Source organism: Castor canadensis, chromosome 4, assembly GCF_047511655.1.
Source record: "Castor canadensis chromosome 4, mCasCan1.hap1v2, whole genome shotgun sequence".
Taxonomy (NCBI): domain Eukaryota; kingdom Metazoa; phylum Chordata; class Mammalia; order Rodentia; family Castoridae; genus Castor; species Castor canadensis.
In genome coordinates, this window is record NC_133389.1 from 42032805 (window position 1) to 42051348 (window position 18544).

Here is an 18544-nt window from a genome sequence, read left to right on the forward strand (position 1 = left end):
TTCTATTTTCATTATGAATCACTATGAACAAACACATTATGCTTCCTGTTAAAAGATTTACATCGCTATTACATAGCAAAGACTCTGGGCCACCATCCTAGCTCCCAGTGAGAGGTAGTAGGAATTTTAATGAGGATTTCATTACCTGGATAATCAAGGGTGCAAGGTGTTAGTCAAAAGTCAATGATAACTTTATAGTTTTTTTTAGAATGCCTTACCATGAAAGATGTCACGAAAGCAGATACTCTCTCTCTCTCTCTAAATTAGTCCAGGCTTTTTGGTTATTGTTTTATGGATTTTTTTGTTTATTTGTCTTTGGAAAGGCATCTTCTTCACATGTCAGAAGTCTTAGTCACATAAAGGATATACCTAATTCTAGGTAGTCACTTTAGGATACAGATAAACTACCATTGCCACTCGTATTTAAAATTGAGAAAGAGAGAAAGCAGACAGTGCAAAAACTGAAATATTTAAACATCACCCTTAATGAATTCAAATAAATTCAATGCTTGAGTTGTGTCCAGAGTTAGGGAGCAGCAAATTCCACTGACAACAAGTTGACAAGGTAAAAACTCCATCCCAGGAAAGGGGATCCTCTGCACAGAACAGAGCCCTTCCAGACTTCTGTCAGGGGAGGCAAACTAACAGTGCAAGTTCCAAAAACAGTAGTCTCTTCTTTTATCTAGAAAGAATAAAAAGAATGTTAGCAAGAAAACTCTAATATCCAAGTATAAGAAACATTTAAAATTTCTGAAAGCCCAAAGATATTCATGTCTATAGCTTTATAGGGGCTGGTGTCACCAATCTCATGGGAATCACTTCTGTATCAAAGCTGTGCCTGTTCTTATCCATCCTACTTTCTCCTTCCTCCATTACTTTACTATTTACTGCATCCATACAGTACCCTAAGCACCAAACAGGATCCCGCCTCTGCATATCACATATTCTCCACACTGAGTGCAGCTGATAGGGTGCTGTAAAGCACAGTTTATTATGTAGTACAATTAAGACTATCTTTTCTCAAGGCAGTCATGTAAGTTTCACCATAATAGCTCCTTCTCAAGGTGTGAGACTCATTGGTCCTTGGCCCGACATTCCTATTGACGAGGCAGTTCCATTAGAGAGGGCTGTGTTAGCCTGCTTGGTTTGCCACCATACCACAGACTGAGTGGCTGGAGGCTACATGTTCAAGACCAAGGTGCCAACAGAGCTGGTTTTTGCTGAGGCTTCTCTCCCTGACTTGAAGGCCTTGTCCCTGTGCCTTCTCGTGATCTTTCTTCTGTGTTTGTGCAAAGAGAGATCTCATGTATCTTCCCCTTCTTACAAAAGATACCAGCCCTGTAGGATTAGGGCCCCACCCATGATCTCATTTAACCTTAACAGTCTCCTTAAATGTTCATATAATATACAGTCACATTGGGTTTGGGGCTTCAACATATGAGTGTGATGGATACATAATTCAATCCATCACAAACTTCAAGAATAGGACGTAGGGAGTTAGAAAACAGGTTAGAGAATGTAACTGAAGTGTTATTTTTCAACTAGGTCCCTACAGGGAAGTCATGAAAGGCAGGTGAGCCACTATCCAGATCAGTAATGTATTAGTATCACTTAATGCAAAACCAGAAATGGAAAGAAATACAGGCCCTCTTTCTTCCATCCCAGAAAATACTGCACAAACCAGTAGAAAATACTGCACAAAACTTTAAGAATCAACCTAAAGCTTTTTTTGTATAAGATATATCTTCCTCAGGCCCACTCAGTGATTCTAAATAAATTGGTCTGGAATGTGGTCCCAGGACCTGCAATATTTAGTAAGGATCCCAGGTGATTTTGCTTCCAGTGGACTTTGGACTACACTGAAAACCACAGAGCTAAAATAGTAGCTTCTGTTTTCCAATTTGCTGCATGTCTGTAAAAGATAGGAGGAACTACTACTGATAGCAATTTGTTGAAGGATAACTTTGGAGGGAAATAGCTGCAAATTTATTTTAAAAGAAATTTGATTATTTGACATGAGAGAAAGGGAAATGAGTTCTAGAGAAAGTTATCAGAATTACTGGTTTGTAGGAGACTTATTACCTGATGATAAAATTTGAGTACTCACTACTAGAGAATTTGCAAAATAATTCAAGCCAGTCAGTAGCATTTCTGTGATTCAGCTTCAGGGAATGCAATGAATTTTCCCAGGATAATTTGTTTCTTCCTGTCAATGATCTGATTATCAAAAAGTATGTTGCTGTGGAATGACTGATTGGGTCTCTGAGGACTCTGAATGTCCTTTCAGAGGGGGAGATGGGAAGGCCTCCTAGACAACACAGCCCTCAAGGTAGGGTTCTCTGGCACCATCCCTACAGGGTTGATGAAGCAGCAAAGAACAGAAAGAACTGGCTCCCTACTGGGAGGGAAAGGAAAGGAAGAAGAAGATAAGAGATTCCTATTTCACCCATAGCAGCAGGGTGTCCCTAAGCTGGATCCCACAGGCCACACCTCATTTTCTCTAGACACACACCCCTGCCTGTGCCTGCCTCACTCCCTGGCTGCAGATCACCCCAAAATAAGGACAGGTTCTTCCTTTACATTAGCCCCAGGATGAGTTCATAGAATTCTTCTTCCCCTACTGTAAACTCTGGGTCTTTTTAGAAGATATCAGCTGAAATTCCTTTTCTTGAAAGCGGCACCTGTTTGTCTCTGAATATTCCAGGAAAAGCCTGCAGTAACACCCAGCTACTAACTAACTTTCCTTGCTGTTTCCCTGCATGGCTGCCCCCACAGTATCTCTCCAACTGGAAAGAGCCTGTTTGGCAGGAGGCTGGCTCCAGGTTCCCCTGAGCAAGCTTCAGAGTTTCCCGAGGTGGAATCTCTCCCTGGAGTTACAGTAATGGATAAAAATGGGCTCTAGATCATGTGAGGGTACCTGGCCATTGTCCCTTTCAATGTCATCTTCAATGGATGAACTTCCTTTGGGATGTCTTTTTGTTAAGAGATTCATTTTTACTATTATTTCTCAAACTCAGAGACATCATTTTAGTAAGATATGCTGTATCCTTCAGAATTTGAATTTCATTGTTATCCTGTGTCTTTCTTTCTGCACTTTTTCTTATGCACCAGGTACCAAAGTTTCCTCAGATCAGGAAGTCAGTCATTTCCAGATGGAGAGAGAGAGAGAGAGAGAGAGAGAGAGAGAGAGAGAGAGAGAGAGAGAGAAGAGAGGGAGAAAGAGAGACAGAGAGAGGCCCAGTAAGGAGACTGGTTCTGAGGACACATTGGTGTTTTTAGGGTTTAAATGCAGACGTTGCTCACTAGTCCATCACTAGGGTGAGAGTGATGTTTTGTCTCCTTTTGTCACTAGCTACACAGAACTTGAATGGCTCCTTTGTCATTCACCGACTGCATAGAACTACTTCACCATGGCAAAAGGAGAAAGGCTTTCTCCTATCACACGACATTGACTGTACCCACCAATCAGTTCAGTATCAGGCGTGTGTGCTGGTGAGCAGGGAGACCCTGCCTCCTGCTTGCAAAAGGAGAATTAGTCTGAAAGGTAATACTTGCCACTGCAACTTCCTCCCAAGGATGTGGGGATGATTAATGAGATGCTATTTTCATTGCAATTTATGCTCTTCAGAAGAAAGGCACTAAGTACCTGGTATTAGAATTAAGGATTATATAGGTAATCAAGCAAAGAAGATACTCAACTGCTTCTAGTTACAAAAGGAAGCTTTAATCTGAGAGGTGAGGTAGAAGGTAGTGAGTATAAGGTTGGCTGGAAGCCATTGCTCCTCATGAAGAACAAGATCAAGAATGGAGTATCAAATGCTGCATTCATTGTCAAGATAGACCCATCCTGGCATCCTGGACATTGAGGTTTATGACCTAAGTCTTTAGGGGGCTGTAGAGGGGTTACATTTCATGGACTCTGGCTTTTTCGTCATTTCATCTGCTGTCCTTAACCAAGGAATGTGGCAAAAGCACAAGCAAACTACCTAATCCACATGCCAGAGGATTCAGTAATATTCTGGAATGTGTGTGTATTAGGGTAGAGTTGTGGAGACCCCTGAGAGCTACAGGAACTGAAATGAAGAGTAAAGGCCTAAATGTGTGAAACTACAGACAATAAAGATGTTTATTTTTGTCAAGTATGGTAGTACACATCTGTAATCCCAGCACTCAGGAGGCTGAGGCAGGAAGATCATGAATTTGAGGTCAGCCAGGGCCAGCAAAACCCTGTCTTCAAAAACTAAAAATTGAACAACAAAAGATAATGATTTTCTCATTGTCACATATGTAGGAAGGTACAGAGTTTGAATGTAACTCAGGTTTTCAGAGCCTCTGATTTTAAAAGTCCTGTTTTCTTCTAGTTGCTGCATTGTGTCCCCCAGTATGGTTGACCTACTGGTAAGATGCAAGATAATTTTATATGGTTCCTGAGAAACTATTTCTAAGTATATTATAGTAGTTAGTATTGCTATTACCATAGTTTAACATTTGTTTAAAATAAAACACAATTGGAGCTGCAAGTAGTGTCTTCTGCCTATAATCCTAGCTACTCAGGAGGCAGAGATGGGAGGATAATAATCAGAGACTGGACCAGGCAAAAGTGAAAGACCCTATCTGAAAAATAAACTAAAAGCAAAAGGACTGAGAGCATGTTTCAAGTGGTGTAATATTTGTTTAGCAAGTGCAAGGCCCTGAGTTCAATCCCCAGTACTGCCAACCCCCCCCAAAAGAAAAACCCCAGCAACAACAACAAAAGTAACTCATGAAGCTTATGATTTCATAAATAAAATTACTTAGAACAGTGATTCTTAATACTGGTTACACATTATAATCACATTCTGGGTTCCACCTAAATCATTGCATCAGGATTTCTAAGAGGGCCCCTACCACAGAAGTCTTAACTCTTCCAGCCTGCAGTGGGAATACTAAGGGTGTTTTTAAAGCATCCTTTAAATGAGAAATTTTCAATAGAATATTAAGTAACTAATATTGCAGCATGTAGAGATGATAAAAGTCATGATGGTCCTGTGCTCTCTAATGACTAAAGTGATAAATATTGCACTCTCTCATGGGTAGATCCCATTCTTTAGACAGGCCTGATCTGAAAGGAGAAAGAGAAAGCAGAACTAGTCAAAAAGAAAAACAATGAATAGGGTGGTTACAGTGAGAGTAAAGCTAATTATTTGGGCATGCTCAAGTACTGGATAAAAAAGAAGAGTGGTTTGGGGGTAGTGCATAGGAAAGGTGACAGGTTACATTTGGGACTTAGTACGACTGAGTCAGTTTTCTATTACTGTAACAAAATGCCTATGATAACCAACTTAAAAAGAGGAAAGGTTTATTTTGGGTTATAGGTTTGGAGGCTTCATTCCATAGTCAGTTGACCCTGTGGTCCTGTGATAAGGGAAAACATCAGCCAAGAGTATGTGGCAGAAGCTGGTCACCTCATGGCAGCTGAGAAATGAAAGAGAAAGAGACCAGCATCCCACAATCCCCTTTGAGGATAAGCCCCCAGTGACCTAAAACTTCCTTCTAGGCCCGGCCTCTTAAAGGTTCCATCATCTTTCCATAGTACCAAGCTGAGGACCAAGCTTTTAACACATGGGCCTTTGACAGACACCCCAGATCCAAACTTAGCAATGACTGTTCTTTTCCCAGCATAGCCTTTGACTCTTCAGCCATGTAGTTTTTCTTCTTTCTCATTTGCCTTTTGACACCCTTCCCCCATTCCTACTGATTTGATCTTAAAACAGGTGAAAAAATATAAAGAATCTAAAACGTTTCCAGATAGTGAGATTATAAATGACTTTTGCTCTTTTCACTGGTTTGTTATTTTATTCATAGCTTCATTATCACAAGCATTTATTGAGCACCTTCTATGTACTAAGTCCTTTTGCTTTCGTGTAGTAAGAAATTTTCTTTGCATATATTGCCATTATGATATGATTGAACAAATTTAACATTAACTTTCATCTTAAGAAAATAGATAACGCATACAACTGATCATTCTCCCATCACTGCATAGCCAGAGACATGGTGGGAGAAAGAGGGTGGCTCCAAAGGCAGAGGATGGAAAGCTAAGAAAATTTCAGCCGTATCTGAGAGTCACAGAAGAGTATGTGAAAAAACTCTAGAGACATGCCTATGTGACTTGGAGATAATAAAACCCACCTTGAGGCACTGGAAAAGGTGCCCAAGCCCCCTTTCCTCTATTCTTTCATCTGTTAAATGGGGATAATGATACTTTGTGTTTACCTATCTCGGAGAGGCATTATCAGGTCTATTTAAAGGCTCTTCCCATGAAAGCTGCCGTGTAATTACTAAGAACAGCTATGATAAAGAAACCTAAATACAGCAGCAAATCAGCTGGAACAAATTCTCTAGGGAGTTTACTTCTCTGGAACATTTTAAGAAAAGAGAAGCAGCTCTCCTGTGGGGAGCTCTGGATACCATCCAGCTGGTAGTTTTAGGAAGGCTAGCTGACTGTCTAAGCCTCCTTCCTTTGCCTGCTTTTTCCCATGGTCTAAGCAATTTCCATCAAAGCTCCTCTTTCAAGTTTTTTTCAGATCTTGACTCACAAATTCTTCTGTTGCCGAAATGAATTTCAAGCGAGGCATTTACCTACAAGAAAGAAGAGAAAGACCAGAGAGATTATAATGTGGGGAAAGAATGTATTTTGTAGATGATAGGTAGTGCGTGAATTCTTCGATAGTTTTAAGAAGAGATGGAAGTTACTGATCAATATAGTTGGCTTTGCTAGAATTCATTGACAAAGTATGTAGGGTTGATTACATGGAAGCAGGGGCACAGAAACCAGGGACACCATTATTACCTGCCTAAGAGAGCCACCCTGGACGAAGCAAGCTAATGGTAGCTTAGCTGGAATAAAGAGATAGACTTAGGAAATATTCCAGCTACAGAATCCACAGACTAGGACTGGAGGTGCAACTCACATGGTAGAGTGCAAGGTACTGAGTTCAATACCCAGTATGACAAAGAAAGAAAGAAAGAAAGAAAGAAAGAAAGAAATACACAGACTGTAACAAAAAAATGTGAGAGAGGATTCAAGGATACCTTAAAATTTTGTGACTTGAATATTCTAAGGTTTATTGATGACCTTAACTGACAGAGCTGCTAGCAAAAGAATGAGTCAATTGAATTTATGAATGAGTTCTGAATTAATACCATTATTAAGAAGCCCAATGGTTTTATGTTTTTATTAAACTTGTTTATGCAGTAAATATTCTGCCATTCATAAACAGTATAACATATGATATCTAAAAGGCTTCTAAGCAATAAAAATTCCAAAACTCCAAAGAATGTTTTCAAATGAGTGCTCTTTAAGGTTAATAATTATGCTTAATATTAATAGCTATCATTTACCAATTGGTTACTATTGGATCTACATAAATATCTTTTCATATGTAACCCAGATGTCAGCTAGGGCTTCCCAGATCTGATAAAGATCGGGTAAAATTGCTACAAACATCTCCAATTCCATGACCTGTGGAAACCCAAAAACCCATTGTTACAATCCCCCAAAATTCATATGTAAAACCCTAATTGACAATGAGAGGATTTGGATATGGAACTTTGGGGAGAAAATTAAGTCATGAGGGTGAACCCTTGCAATGGGATTAGTGACCTCATAAGCAGAGACAGGAAAGAGCTTGTTTTCTCTTCCTACCACATCTCCTCCCACCACTTGAGGACATGAACAGGAAGCTGGGTTAACAAGGAACTAAATCTGCCAGCACCTGATCTTGTACTTCCCAGCCTCCAAAACCATAAGAAATAAATGTTGTTGTTTAAGCCACCCAATCTGTGGTATTTTTATTAGAGTAGCTGAATGGATTCAGACATGCAACCTTGTGTCTATGAATCTCTGGGAGTTTGTCTTTTCCTGCCCTTTCCTATTGCCCAGGTCACTCTCATATGACACGAAACTGCTTTTGTAAAATACTCAGCTATCCTGAGTTTCATCAAGTGCACTGAAATTTGAAGGTCATGGGAAAGAATCATAACTTCTTTCAGTCTTCTCCAGCTTCTCTGTTGGATTGCGTTGAAAGCATCAATTTGTTTTCTCCCTTCACCAGGGAGAGATGTTCATCTTTCAGATGTCAGTAGCACAAAGGGCCTTTCATTTGCTGGAGGGCCTGGCTTTAGAGGATGGATTTGGTTAGAAGTAGCAACCATTAACTTTCCCATTATATCCTGATGACTTCATTTGAACCTCACAGCATTGTTGTAAGAAGACACAGATCTTCCCACTTTACAGATGAGGCAACTGAGGCTAAGCATATAGACATAAGAGATGGTGGAAAGAGAATTTAAATCCAGCTCTAATGGACTAATAACTTGAAATTAACATAGTTTTTGAAAGATGGAATAATGATTGTCTTCTCTCATTTACTTTGTCTCTTCGAATCTTTACTTTGCCTCTTTCATTAAATCTTTGTTTCAAAAAAAATAATAATACCCATAGCTTCCTAGTAACCATATGTAGGGAATTAGAGAGTAAAAATCCCCATGACTTAATATCATTTCAAGGAGAACAAATTAGGGTAATTCAAAATCTAAACAATTGAGATATAACTCTTTATTATTTTTAGGTAATAAAATTTGGATAGAGACATAGGCTGGCCACCTGTCTAATAGAAGGGTTAGTATTGAGGATGACAATGACTGTGACAATATTGTTAATTATGGTCATAGCTAACATTTATTTAGCACTCTTTTAAATGCTTTATTATTTCTTTTAATCCTGACAAAGAAGTTTCTTTAACATATGTGCCTTCAGTCTATTGTAATCCCTACCTTACAAATAAGGTCAAAGAGGAACTAAGAGGCTAGCCCAAGTGCATTCATCTCAGAAAAGCTAAAACAAGCATCTCCTTTTGGACCCTTTATAACCAGACAGTTCTTAATAATTGTAATGACTCTGATAGAGATCCTCAAGAAGATGGAATTAAGTACCAGTAAAAATAGGAAATTTACTCCTTGTTTCAACTATTATCTTCAGTCCTTGGAGCAGTACCTGAAATAGGTACTCAAGTGAGTAGGAGCTCAATTAGCAATTACTAAATAATAAATGGATTGAAACAAAATGGGTTAAGCAGGGGCAGACATAAATATCTTAAAATATGTACTCATAACATAGCTGTTGGAAATATTTTAATTTGAAGAAATACTGGATAGGAAAAACTTGGCTTGAAAACACTTGCTTTAAACAAAAAAAAAAGTGTATTTGTAGTCAGCTAGAAGCTTAATGGGAACCCAATACTGCAATGGGGCCTGCTAAAAGACTATTCTGATTCTAGAAGGACTCACATGTGTTATATTGTGCACTATTTTGACTTCCACGTTCTAAAAGGAACTGTGATAATCTCAAGTATACTCAAAGGAGGTAACCAGGATGGTAAGAAAAGTAGAAGTTTTTTCAGGAAGAAGTGGGGATTTTTCAACATGGAGGAGAGAAGATATCTGGCAACTTTCTCCAGTGTTAATTTCTGACACTGCAGAGGCTTTTCTGAAGACTTAGGTAGGTTATTGAGCTCAGCATAAGGAGAAAAATGTATCTAACAAGGAACAACTCAGAACTTTCAACAATGGATTTGAAAAACTAAGGTCCATCTCATTATTAATTTCTAAATAGGTAAGAATGATTATTTATTAAAAAAAAAAAGTAAAAAGATTTCTACGTTATGTAGAGAACTAGATCAAGTCAGTGGCCCCAAATGTGGCTGAGAGTTAGACTCAACCCAGAGGTTGTAAAACAGTATCGATTTTTAATTTCTCTTACCCCATTGAGTCAAAATTTTTGTGAGTTGGGAACTGAGAATCTAGGGGGATGAAAGAGAGTGTTGGAAGGGGTTAACTCAAGTATGATATATTTGATACATTGTAAGAACCTTTGTAAATGTTACAATGTACCGGCACACAGCACAAGAACAACAAAAAGAACTTAAAAATTTTGCCAGGTACTGTGGCGCAGATCTGTTATCCTAGCTACTCAAGAGATGGAGATAAGGAGGATCAAGGTTCAAGGCCAGCCTGGGCAAAAAATGTTCTTGAGATCCTATCTCAACCAATGGCTGGGCACTGGTGGCATGTGTCTGTCAGCCAAGCTAAATAGGGCAGCACAGATAAGAGGATGGGAATCCAGGCCAGTCGAGTGTAAATCGAGACCCTATCTCTAACATAACCAGCAGGCTGGCAGAGTGACTCAAGTGGTAGAATACCAAGTGCAAGGAAGGCCCTGATTTCAACTCCCACTATTGCCAAAAATATATATATATATATATCTAAAATTTTTATTCTCACACCATCTCAGTAACTTGCCAGGATTGAGACTCCCTGAACTAGATTACCTCAAAGTTTTCTTCCAACTTTATTCCCTGACAATCTTTAGAAGATTACAAGCTATCTTCTTTTCTAAACAAATGAGAAATAGTTGTAGTCTACAAAATGAATTTTGTTTAAATGCACATAGGTAATCCTGATGTGCCTACAAACCAGACGATTTCTTAAATAGGTAAAAGCACTTCTCATAGTCTAGTGAATGCAAATTTTTTTTCATGTATCATGGAAAGGATAACTTTATCTGGCCTGGTTCCCAACTATGAAAGTTCCAAATCACTGACATATAAATAAATGAGACTTTACCATACTTAGAACACCAGTATCATGAAAAATTTGTTTACACCAGGAGGCTTTAGGTCATCCTTCAATCATTCATCCCCGGAACCAAAGTAGGTGTAAGGTATACATGAGAGCACACACAAGCACGCACACGCAAATATGACACATGGTAAATGTTGGGCAACTACTGAGCTGGAACAAAGGAGACTTTCAAATTCCATTGCTTTTTTAACCTTATATTTTTGGACATTAAAAATCCAGGAACTCAAATCAAAGGCATCCAAGTAATATTATTAACCATTATCCTTGGTTTTTTATTTAAACTTCTCTCATTTCTTATCTTTTAAATACATTAGTTTGGTCCTACCGGTGCTATGCACATGAATAAAAGAAATATTTTTTAAATGATAAGAGCTGTGAAGTGAACATATTGATTTAGGCTAAGCTGGTTTCCTATTAAAAGTTTTCCCAAAAACATACCATGTTGCCCTATGATGGAGCTCCAATTATTAAACTAAGGCTACATTTGTAGCCTACTCTAAAATTAAACATGTAAAATTCTATTGGAATTGTTTAGAAAAGAATAATTGAAGCCCCCCTCAGAACAGTTAGGTCAGGTTCTCTTAATTTTATTTTTTTCAGTTCACAAGGTATCTTTTTTTCATGGTGTTTTTGAAATGAACTTTACACATGTCAAAAAAAATGGCAGGATAATCAGGGGTTCAATATCCAATACACATTAATTTTTATCTGTCATTATTGTCACTGTTGCTATTATAATTGCACATTGTGAAAATAATAAAAGCTTTTCCATGGGAATTATTCACATGCACTACTGTCTAGGAGTAATTGAATAGTTGACGTTACATTTTTATCAAAGTAAAATATGTGAGGGTTTCTCTCATTTGTATTGTTCTTAAGCAATAAGAAATGTGTAGTAATCTGTATTAGGTCCTTTTATTTGGATCCAGAAAGTTTCAGTTTTGTGTAATATCCAAATGTATGTTTTCTTATAGTAACTATGGGAATGTTCTCATCCCTCTGTAAAATGCAGTTAGACTTACTACATTGAGCTGTTTTGAGAGAGAAAACCACTCAAATGTGTTTTGCTATTTTATGTGTTATGTCTTCTGTGTCCTGTAACATCTCAGGAACTTTATCCTGTTTTTTGGCTTCTATGTGGTTGACCTCCACAAAGTAGAGCTTTCAGCTTTATTTAGAATTAAGTAATATTGATGCTGGGTTGGAAAATTGATTAATACAAGCTTTAGAAACAAAATACTCCAAGTAAAATACCATAACAAATTGAATGATGATATAAATATAATGAAAAACATTTGGAATGTGTCTTCATTCACTAAGAAGGCACTACGTGATGGACTCAAAGAATTGCCCCCTGGTAGAAAATACACAACCGGTGAGGATAGATAGGAAATTCTTCACTGCATTCTCTATGGAGACCTGGATGGTTTAGGGATTTGTCTTAGTTATGTGGTGTCTTTCTCTGCTCCTGGCTAGCTAGCTTTTGAATCATGTCATCTCATCGTTGGCAAGAATGGAGGCTGTTACCATTTGCCAACTGTTCAGTGGTTTATGTATTGAAAGTCTCAGTCCAGTTCTTAGAGGACAGATGGAAATGGCTGGCTCTTTGGACAGAGAGCATTACGACTCCGGATCCTCTTCTCATCCACAGAGATATACCATGTAAGTCAGTGTGGAAAATCACCAATGAGATCAGTGGTTTTATCAATGAATGAGATGACCTTACAAACATATCTGAGACATGCATTTATTTCCTTTTGTCATTCATGAAACACATTTTAAAGCAATGCATATATTAATTAATTAAAACAGAGATTTAACTGCATTGCTTTCATCACAAACACCACTTCGATGACTCACTCTTCCATGTCTATTCTGTTGATATTGGTCTATCTGCTCCCATCTGTAATCTGGCAGCATGTACATGTGTGATGTTAGGGCAGCCACAGAATCGTGACTATATATGATAACCTATAGCAACCTCAAAAGACTACTTACATCTTGACTTCTCTTGCACAAAATAGAGTGGATGATTATTTGGACTTAAAAACTACAGTTAAAAAAACAGCTACCTCTCAGTTCTGTGACTATGCATTTATGAATTTGTATTACCCATGAATTGCATGTGTACTGTGTCCAAATTAAAAGGAGATGCTTAGTGCACTGAGTTTCTTTAACCTGTTTCACAAATTCAGCCATGTCATTGAACTCCTGAATATAGGGGGCTCTTTGCTGTGTTCTGGTTTTGTTTGCCAACTAGTGGTCTACAAGACATTACGGATACAGAGCAAGGATATATTAAATTTAAAGAAGTTGGGTTTGTTTGTTTGTTTTTCTTTTAGCTCAACTCTGTATCCTCAGGATGGCAAATGTAACATTGCAGTCAGCTGTTCCATTAGTCCTTCTTCTATAAGTACAGCTCCCTCTATTGATGAGTCTGGAACACAGCTTCTTCAGGAGGTGTTTTTCCTATGAGGCATAACACAATGCATTCATTGGCATCACAGTTTTATTAAAGGAATTCTCTCATTTCCTTCCTTCATATGGAAATGTCATTAACTGTATTAAGTGAATGTTAGGTTCTTAACCAACAAACAGTGCTTCTCCATAGGGCCTTTTCCGACAAGCATTATTAAATCAGAAGGGACTGAATATGTTATAATAGATTCCAGGCCACACTATGAACTGTGATTATATTTAAGAAGAACCCTTTTGTATTTATTGACTTTTTCCTTCAATCATGGTTGTTCTGTTTCTTCCACCATCACCTTGAGCCTTTCAGGTAAATGAAAAGTTCAATTATATGTAAAGTGACTGTTAAATCAGCAGGCCCCTTGTGGGGGTCTGGGCCTCCTCTCCCTGCTTCAATGGCAAGTGTGCTCAATCCATTACTGTTCCTGAGGATTGTACATCCATCAGGTCGTGTGTGCCGGCCAGGGTGCATCTTATAGCTTTTACTGCATATGAGACATTGCAGGCCTGTTCTCAGGAACTGCCAGGCAGACTGGGAATCACAGTCACGGTTAATAGCAGCGAATTGCCAGCTCTTGATGGGTGGGTAGTCACTCCTTTCAGTGGTTGCCCCCTGGGGGAGAAGGTAGAAAAACAGAGGGAGGGAATTAGAGTGACTTTGCACAGTTGAGCAGGTTCATGCCGCTGGATCAGTGGCAAGCATTGGCAGGGCTCCACTCTGGGGAGGCTCACAACAACCTCACAGTCTCATTTTTACCAATTGGTGCTGCTGTATCACCAGTGGTGCACAGAGGGAGAGCAGAAGGGAGGGTGAGCTGGAGATGGGTGGGGTGGGGGGAGGAGATGGAGGCAGAAGTCTAAGCTAAATTAAATATACAAACAAACAAAAATTCATGTTCAAACTGGTTAACCCATCCTAGTTAGCCCAGTGCTACTAATTGTACCAAACTGGTATTTGAAGTTCCCTGGGTGATTAAAGAGTTGGCTCACAAACTCTCTGCATAACCTTAATTTTTTCAAGGTTCTTTGAGTGGAGAATGGCTTATAATAATGATTTTGACTAATACGATTTTTGACATGCAACTTTAATGCTTAACCTTAGTACAACTCCAGAGCATTTCATGTGTGCTCAGCTGTAAAGAGTGATGATTTAAAGAGATAATATAAGAAAAAGGTCGTTCTAGAATGAACCTCTAACAAATTGCATAAAGGGAGCTTATTATTCCATGAGTAGAGGGATAGGCATGTCTTCTGATCATTTTTCTACTTGGCTCAAAAAAAAATTGTTGGGACATGAATGGGAGAAGAAACAGGGAAAATGAAATAGAAATCTGCAAGCAAGGAACATTCTTGTGATGGCTACGATTTCGTTGCCACTAAAAAGACTCTACAATAATGTGGTTATTCATCTCCTCTTTTGTTTTGGGTGAAGAATTCGCTCTAACAAGAAAATGCTGTTATTGGTTGGAGGATTGCCTCCTGGACCAGACCGGCTCCCCAGCAATTTGGTTCAGTATTATGATGATGAAAAGAAGACATGGAAAATACTCACAAGTGAGTGCTCTTATTTATTTACTCACCTATTTATTTCAGGTTAGAGCTGTCTTGATAAATTTGAAAATATGGTTAATCAAATTAGACATTTTATTGATTTGTTAACCTTCAGACGTTTGTTTATGTATCACAGGGGATTTAGAATAAAAGACTAAATTAACATTGCTGAAGAGGCCAATTTGGTAGTTGAATAGTCCTAAATTAAAAATGGCCTAAAATCACTGTACTGGTTTATGTGTCTCTGTGTGTTGAAATGGTTGGGGGTAGGGCAGAGGGAGAAGAGATCTTCCCCTAAAAAATTCTTCGTTTAATTTTTTTGTTGATGGAAAAATGAAAGGTTACTTAATAGGACTATTAAATTTTTTCACATTAAAATGATCATTGTTCTCATTGTCTCTGTAACTAACATTTATTTTGTTTTTTAAGGCATTTTTGTTCATTATTCTTTAGTCTGTGGGATTGGGTCACTAGAGAAAGGTTCCTTACAGTGCACCACAGCTTGGATGGATAGATATATCCATGGCCTGTCCCAGCTGCATTAAATCGTCCTTGCAAACTTCCAGCCAAGATTCTCCTCCTCCCCTCCTTAAAGGGTGATTGTGTTTTACAGCAAGCCTCTTGCCTTGGGCAGTGAGATTTGGAACTTATTGTTATGTCGGTTGTGATTCCCAATTTGACTCAGTCATGGAACCAAAAATCATCGTTTCTTGAGTGCAGCAAGCTGTGTGCACCAGTCCCCTCGTGGGCACAGTGGCTGCACTGGTCAATAAAACTAAATTTTAACTGTCAAAATTGCCCCAAGCTGTATAGATAAAATAATAAATGAGCAATTTTGATCCATAAATCAAAGCCATACATTTAAAACTGACAAAAGTGAAAGTTAGATTTTCTTACTGCATGTGTCTTTTAAGCCATTATACTTTTACTATATTGTTTTTAAAAATCATTTCCTCTTCCTGAAAGCCCTTTAACATAATGGACACAGGACAAGAGTTTGCCCATAAGAGCAGAAGAGTAGCAAAGACATGTGAGGTGGTGCTTGAAATAATACATCTAGGAGCTGGCTTACCCCAGCGAAACCTGCAGTAGCATTGTCCAGGCACTGCATCGAGAAAGCTCCCTGGACGCCACTATACTACAGTTGTAGTAGAGAAATGGTGGAATAGAAATAGGTAGATTAAGGAGAAGGAAGAAAGAAAAAATAAGTTAGAGAGGTCTTAAAATGCTTCCTATCCTCTTTTTGATGACAATACCATACCTAGTGGTTTACACGTCTGAGGGAGTGATCAACTGTATCTTAAAGATTCATCAGAAACTAAAGCTAAAATAAAAGCAAAGAATCAATTTTCGGATACTTGATCTAAGAGGAAGCCTACACAGTGATCACATGGAGACTTAAAAAGACAAAAGAAAAGATTCTCAGAAAGAAAAACAGAAAGCATTGGTAAGGAGCCCAACTAATCAGTGGTATCCATTCACAAACCTATCCGTTTTTCCAAATACACCAAACCTACTACTCATTTAAAGCCTTCCAATAAAGGCAAAAAGACTGATTAAAGCATTGTGAACAATACCTGCAGAAAGTCTTATTATCATTTTAAACCTTGAGCAGAGAGAAGATTGTCATCAAATTTATTGCCCCAACTGAGATACTTTTGAGCACAAAAGGGGAATCTATTAATTATGCCCACATAACAGTTATAGACTGGAATATACAGTCACCTGACTTAAAGTTTTCACATTGCCTGATTTGAATCTCCACTTGGCCAGATGTAGTAAGAATTTATGAACTTTAAATCTTGAGCAAGTCATAGAAATATTCCAAGTCTTAGTTTATTATTTGTTAGAGTCATTTGGGTATTATTTTTAAAGTGAAATTACATTTATAAATCATCTGTATATAGCACACATTTGATAAGCTGTGGTACTATTGCTGGGTGCAGTGGTTCCTGCCTGTAAACCCAACTATTCAAGAGGGGGAAATTCAGACGATTGAGGTTCCAGGCCAACCCTGTCAAAAATTATCAGAGGCTCATCTCAACAAACAAGTCAGGCAGTGGGGAGGAATATGAAGGAGAAATAGATAGGAGAATCATGGCCCAAGGCCAGCGTGGGCAAAAACATAAGACCACATCTGAAAAATAACTAAAGCAAAAAGGGCCAGCAGCATCACTCAAGTGGTAGAACACTTGTCTAGCAAGTGCAAGACCCTGCATTCAAACCCCAGTAGATAAATAAAATAAGTAAATAAATTGAGGGTACTGTTGCTATTAGTTTAACACCACTGTAAATATTAGCACAAGTACCACACCTTCATACCTTAGAGGCATCAGTCAGTGCAATTTCTCTGTGCCAAAAGGAGAAAATAACACTGTACCAGACATGACACGTCAACTCCCTGCTCCAGAACAGAGAGCTGCTTTCCACAGTTTTCATATGCCAGATGTAATAATCTACAGACCAAGAAGTAAAGATAAATGAATACTTATTGACTCAACTCACCTGATTTCGAATTGAAAGGAAATCAGAAATTAGTATGCAAACATAGAAAAGGTCTTATAATGGAAACATAGTTAAAGAGTTTGAACCTTACATCTTATACTCAGGTACACCCAAACACCCAACGCTTTGTATAAAAGTCTACTGTATTCATACTCTTCATTTTGCCTTAAAAATGTACTTTAAAAAATGGAGTTTGTTTCCTGCTAGGCTGTTGACTGTGTGGTCCCCAGAGAGGGCACATTTTTATATTTATTGAAGAAATATCAACAGCTTAATCTGGATAATTTCTGTTGTTAGCTTATATATATATATTTTAAAGTATCCTATTTGACCAAATTTGTATAAGTCAGTCAGGTAACAAAGATCTAGCTACTTGGGCTATGTAATTATAAATGAAGAAATGTTTCTCATCAAAATAAGAAAATATCCACATTCTCCTAAAATCCAGTGAAATACTTGGTATTGCAGAACTTTCCCTTGCTGTTCTTTTCCCCCAGAAGTGCTAAGCTAGTTTGTCAGGGAGGTGAAGATGACAGGTAAAGGTAGAAAATGGCCTCCTACCATGGGGCCTGCTTATTTACTGAATGGCTGTCTTCATGCAAACTAATAAATTGGCTAACATGTCCCTAGCACCTGAGGTTAGCTGTGGTTCTGATGCTTAGACTACATTGCGCACTTAGCTTAAGCAAACATATCTGAAGGCTACTCTTCAAAAGGTACCATTCCACAGGCAGAAGCACAGGTACCTCCTTATAGAAGCCACACTATTTATGCACATCACATAACAAAGAAGAAAAAGGATATTGGAAACACTCCATCCATCGGGGGTACATGTAACATAATAATAAATTGGATAATAATAAATCAGATAGAGTAGAGGTAAGTGAGAGAGGAAAAGTGGGTCTTTTTAACATTTAAAAAAAAATTCAAATAATAGTCAGCCAATCAGTGGCTTGATTCACTCAAACAGCAAAGAAAACAATTATCCTTGCTACAAAAACTGTTTTGGTACCATGAAGGCATAGACTGTATTTTTATCTTCTTTTTTGGAACAATTATTCAATATAACATTACAGAAATGATGCTTAAGAATAGTGAGAGTTCTCTGGCCTCTGTCAAAAAAAAAAGTATTAAGAAATAGCATGTAAAAATGACTGTGAAGCCCTTTTGTAAATGTGAAGTGTTAGGTAATAAGAATAAAATTAAGTAGTGTTGTTCTCTTGCCTGTTAATAACAAAAGGGAAGTAGAAAGGCACTTTTGTTCGTTTTTATTTTACAGTATTGCTTTTCTTGCATTTCTCACTCCTGCACGCAGTCTCCCGTTTCATTCTTA

General features: G+C 38.1%; 1 protein-coding gene across 1 annotated transcript in view; it reads left to right on the forward strand.

The window, feature by feature from the left end:
• Positions 1-18544, forward strand: part of Klhl14 (kelch like family member 14) — an 88457-nt gene that overhangs the window by 15254 nt on the left and 54659 nt on the right. Inside the window, exon 3 of the mRNA XM_020187601.2 lies at positions 14588-14709. Coding sequence (XP_020043190.1) covers positions 14588-14709 — 122 coding nt within the window. The remainder of the gene's footprint in view (positions 1-14587; positions 14710-18544) is intronic.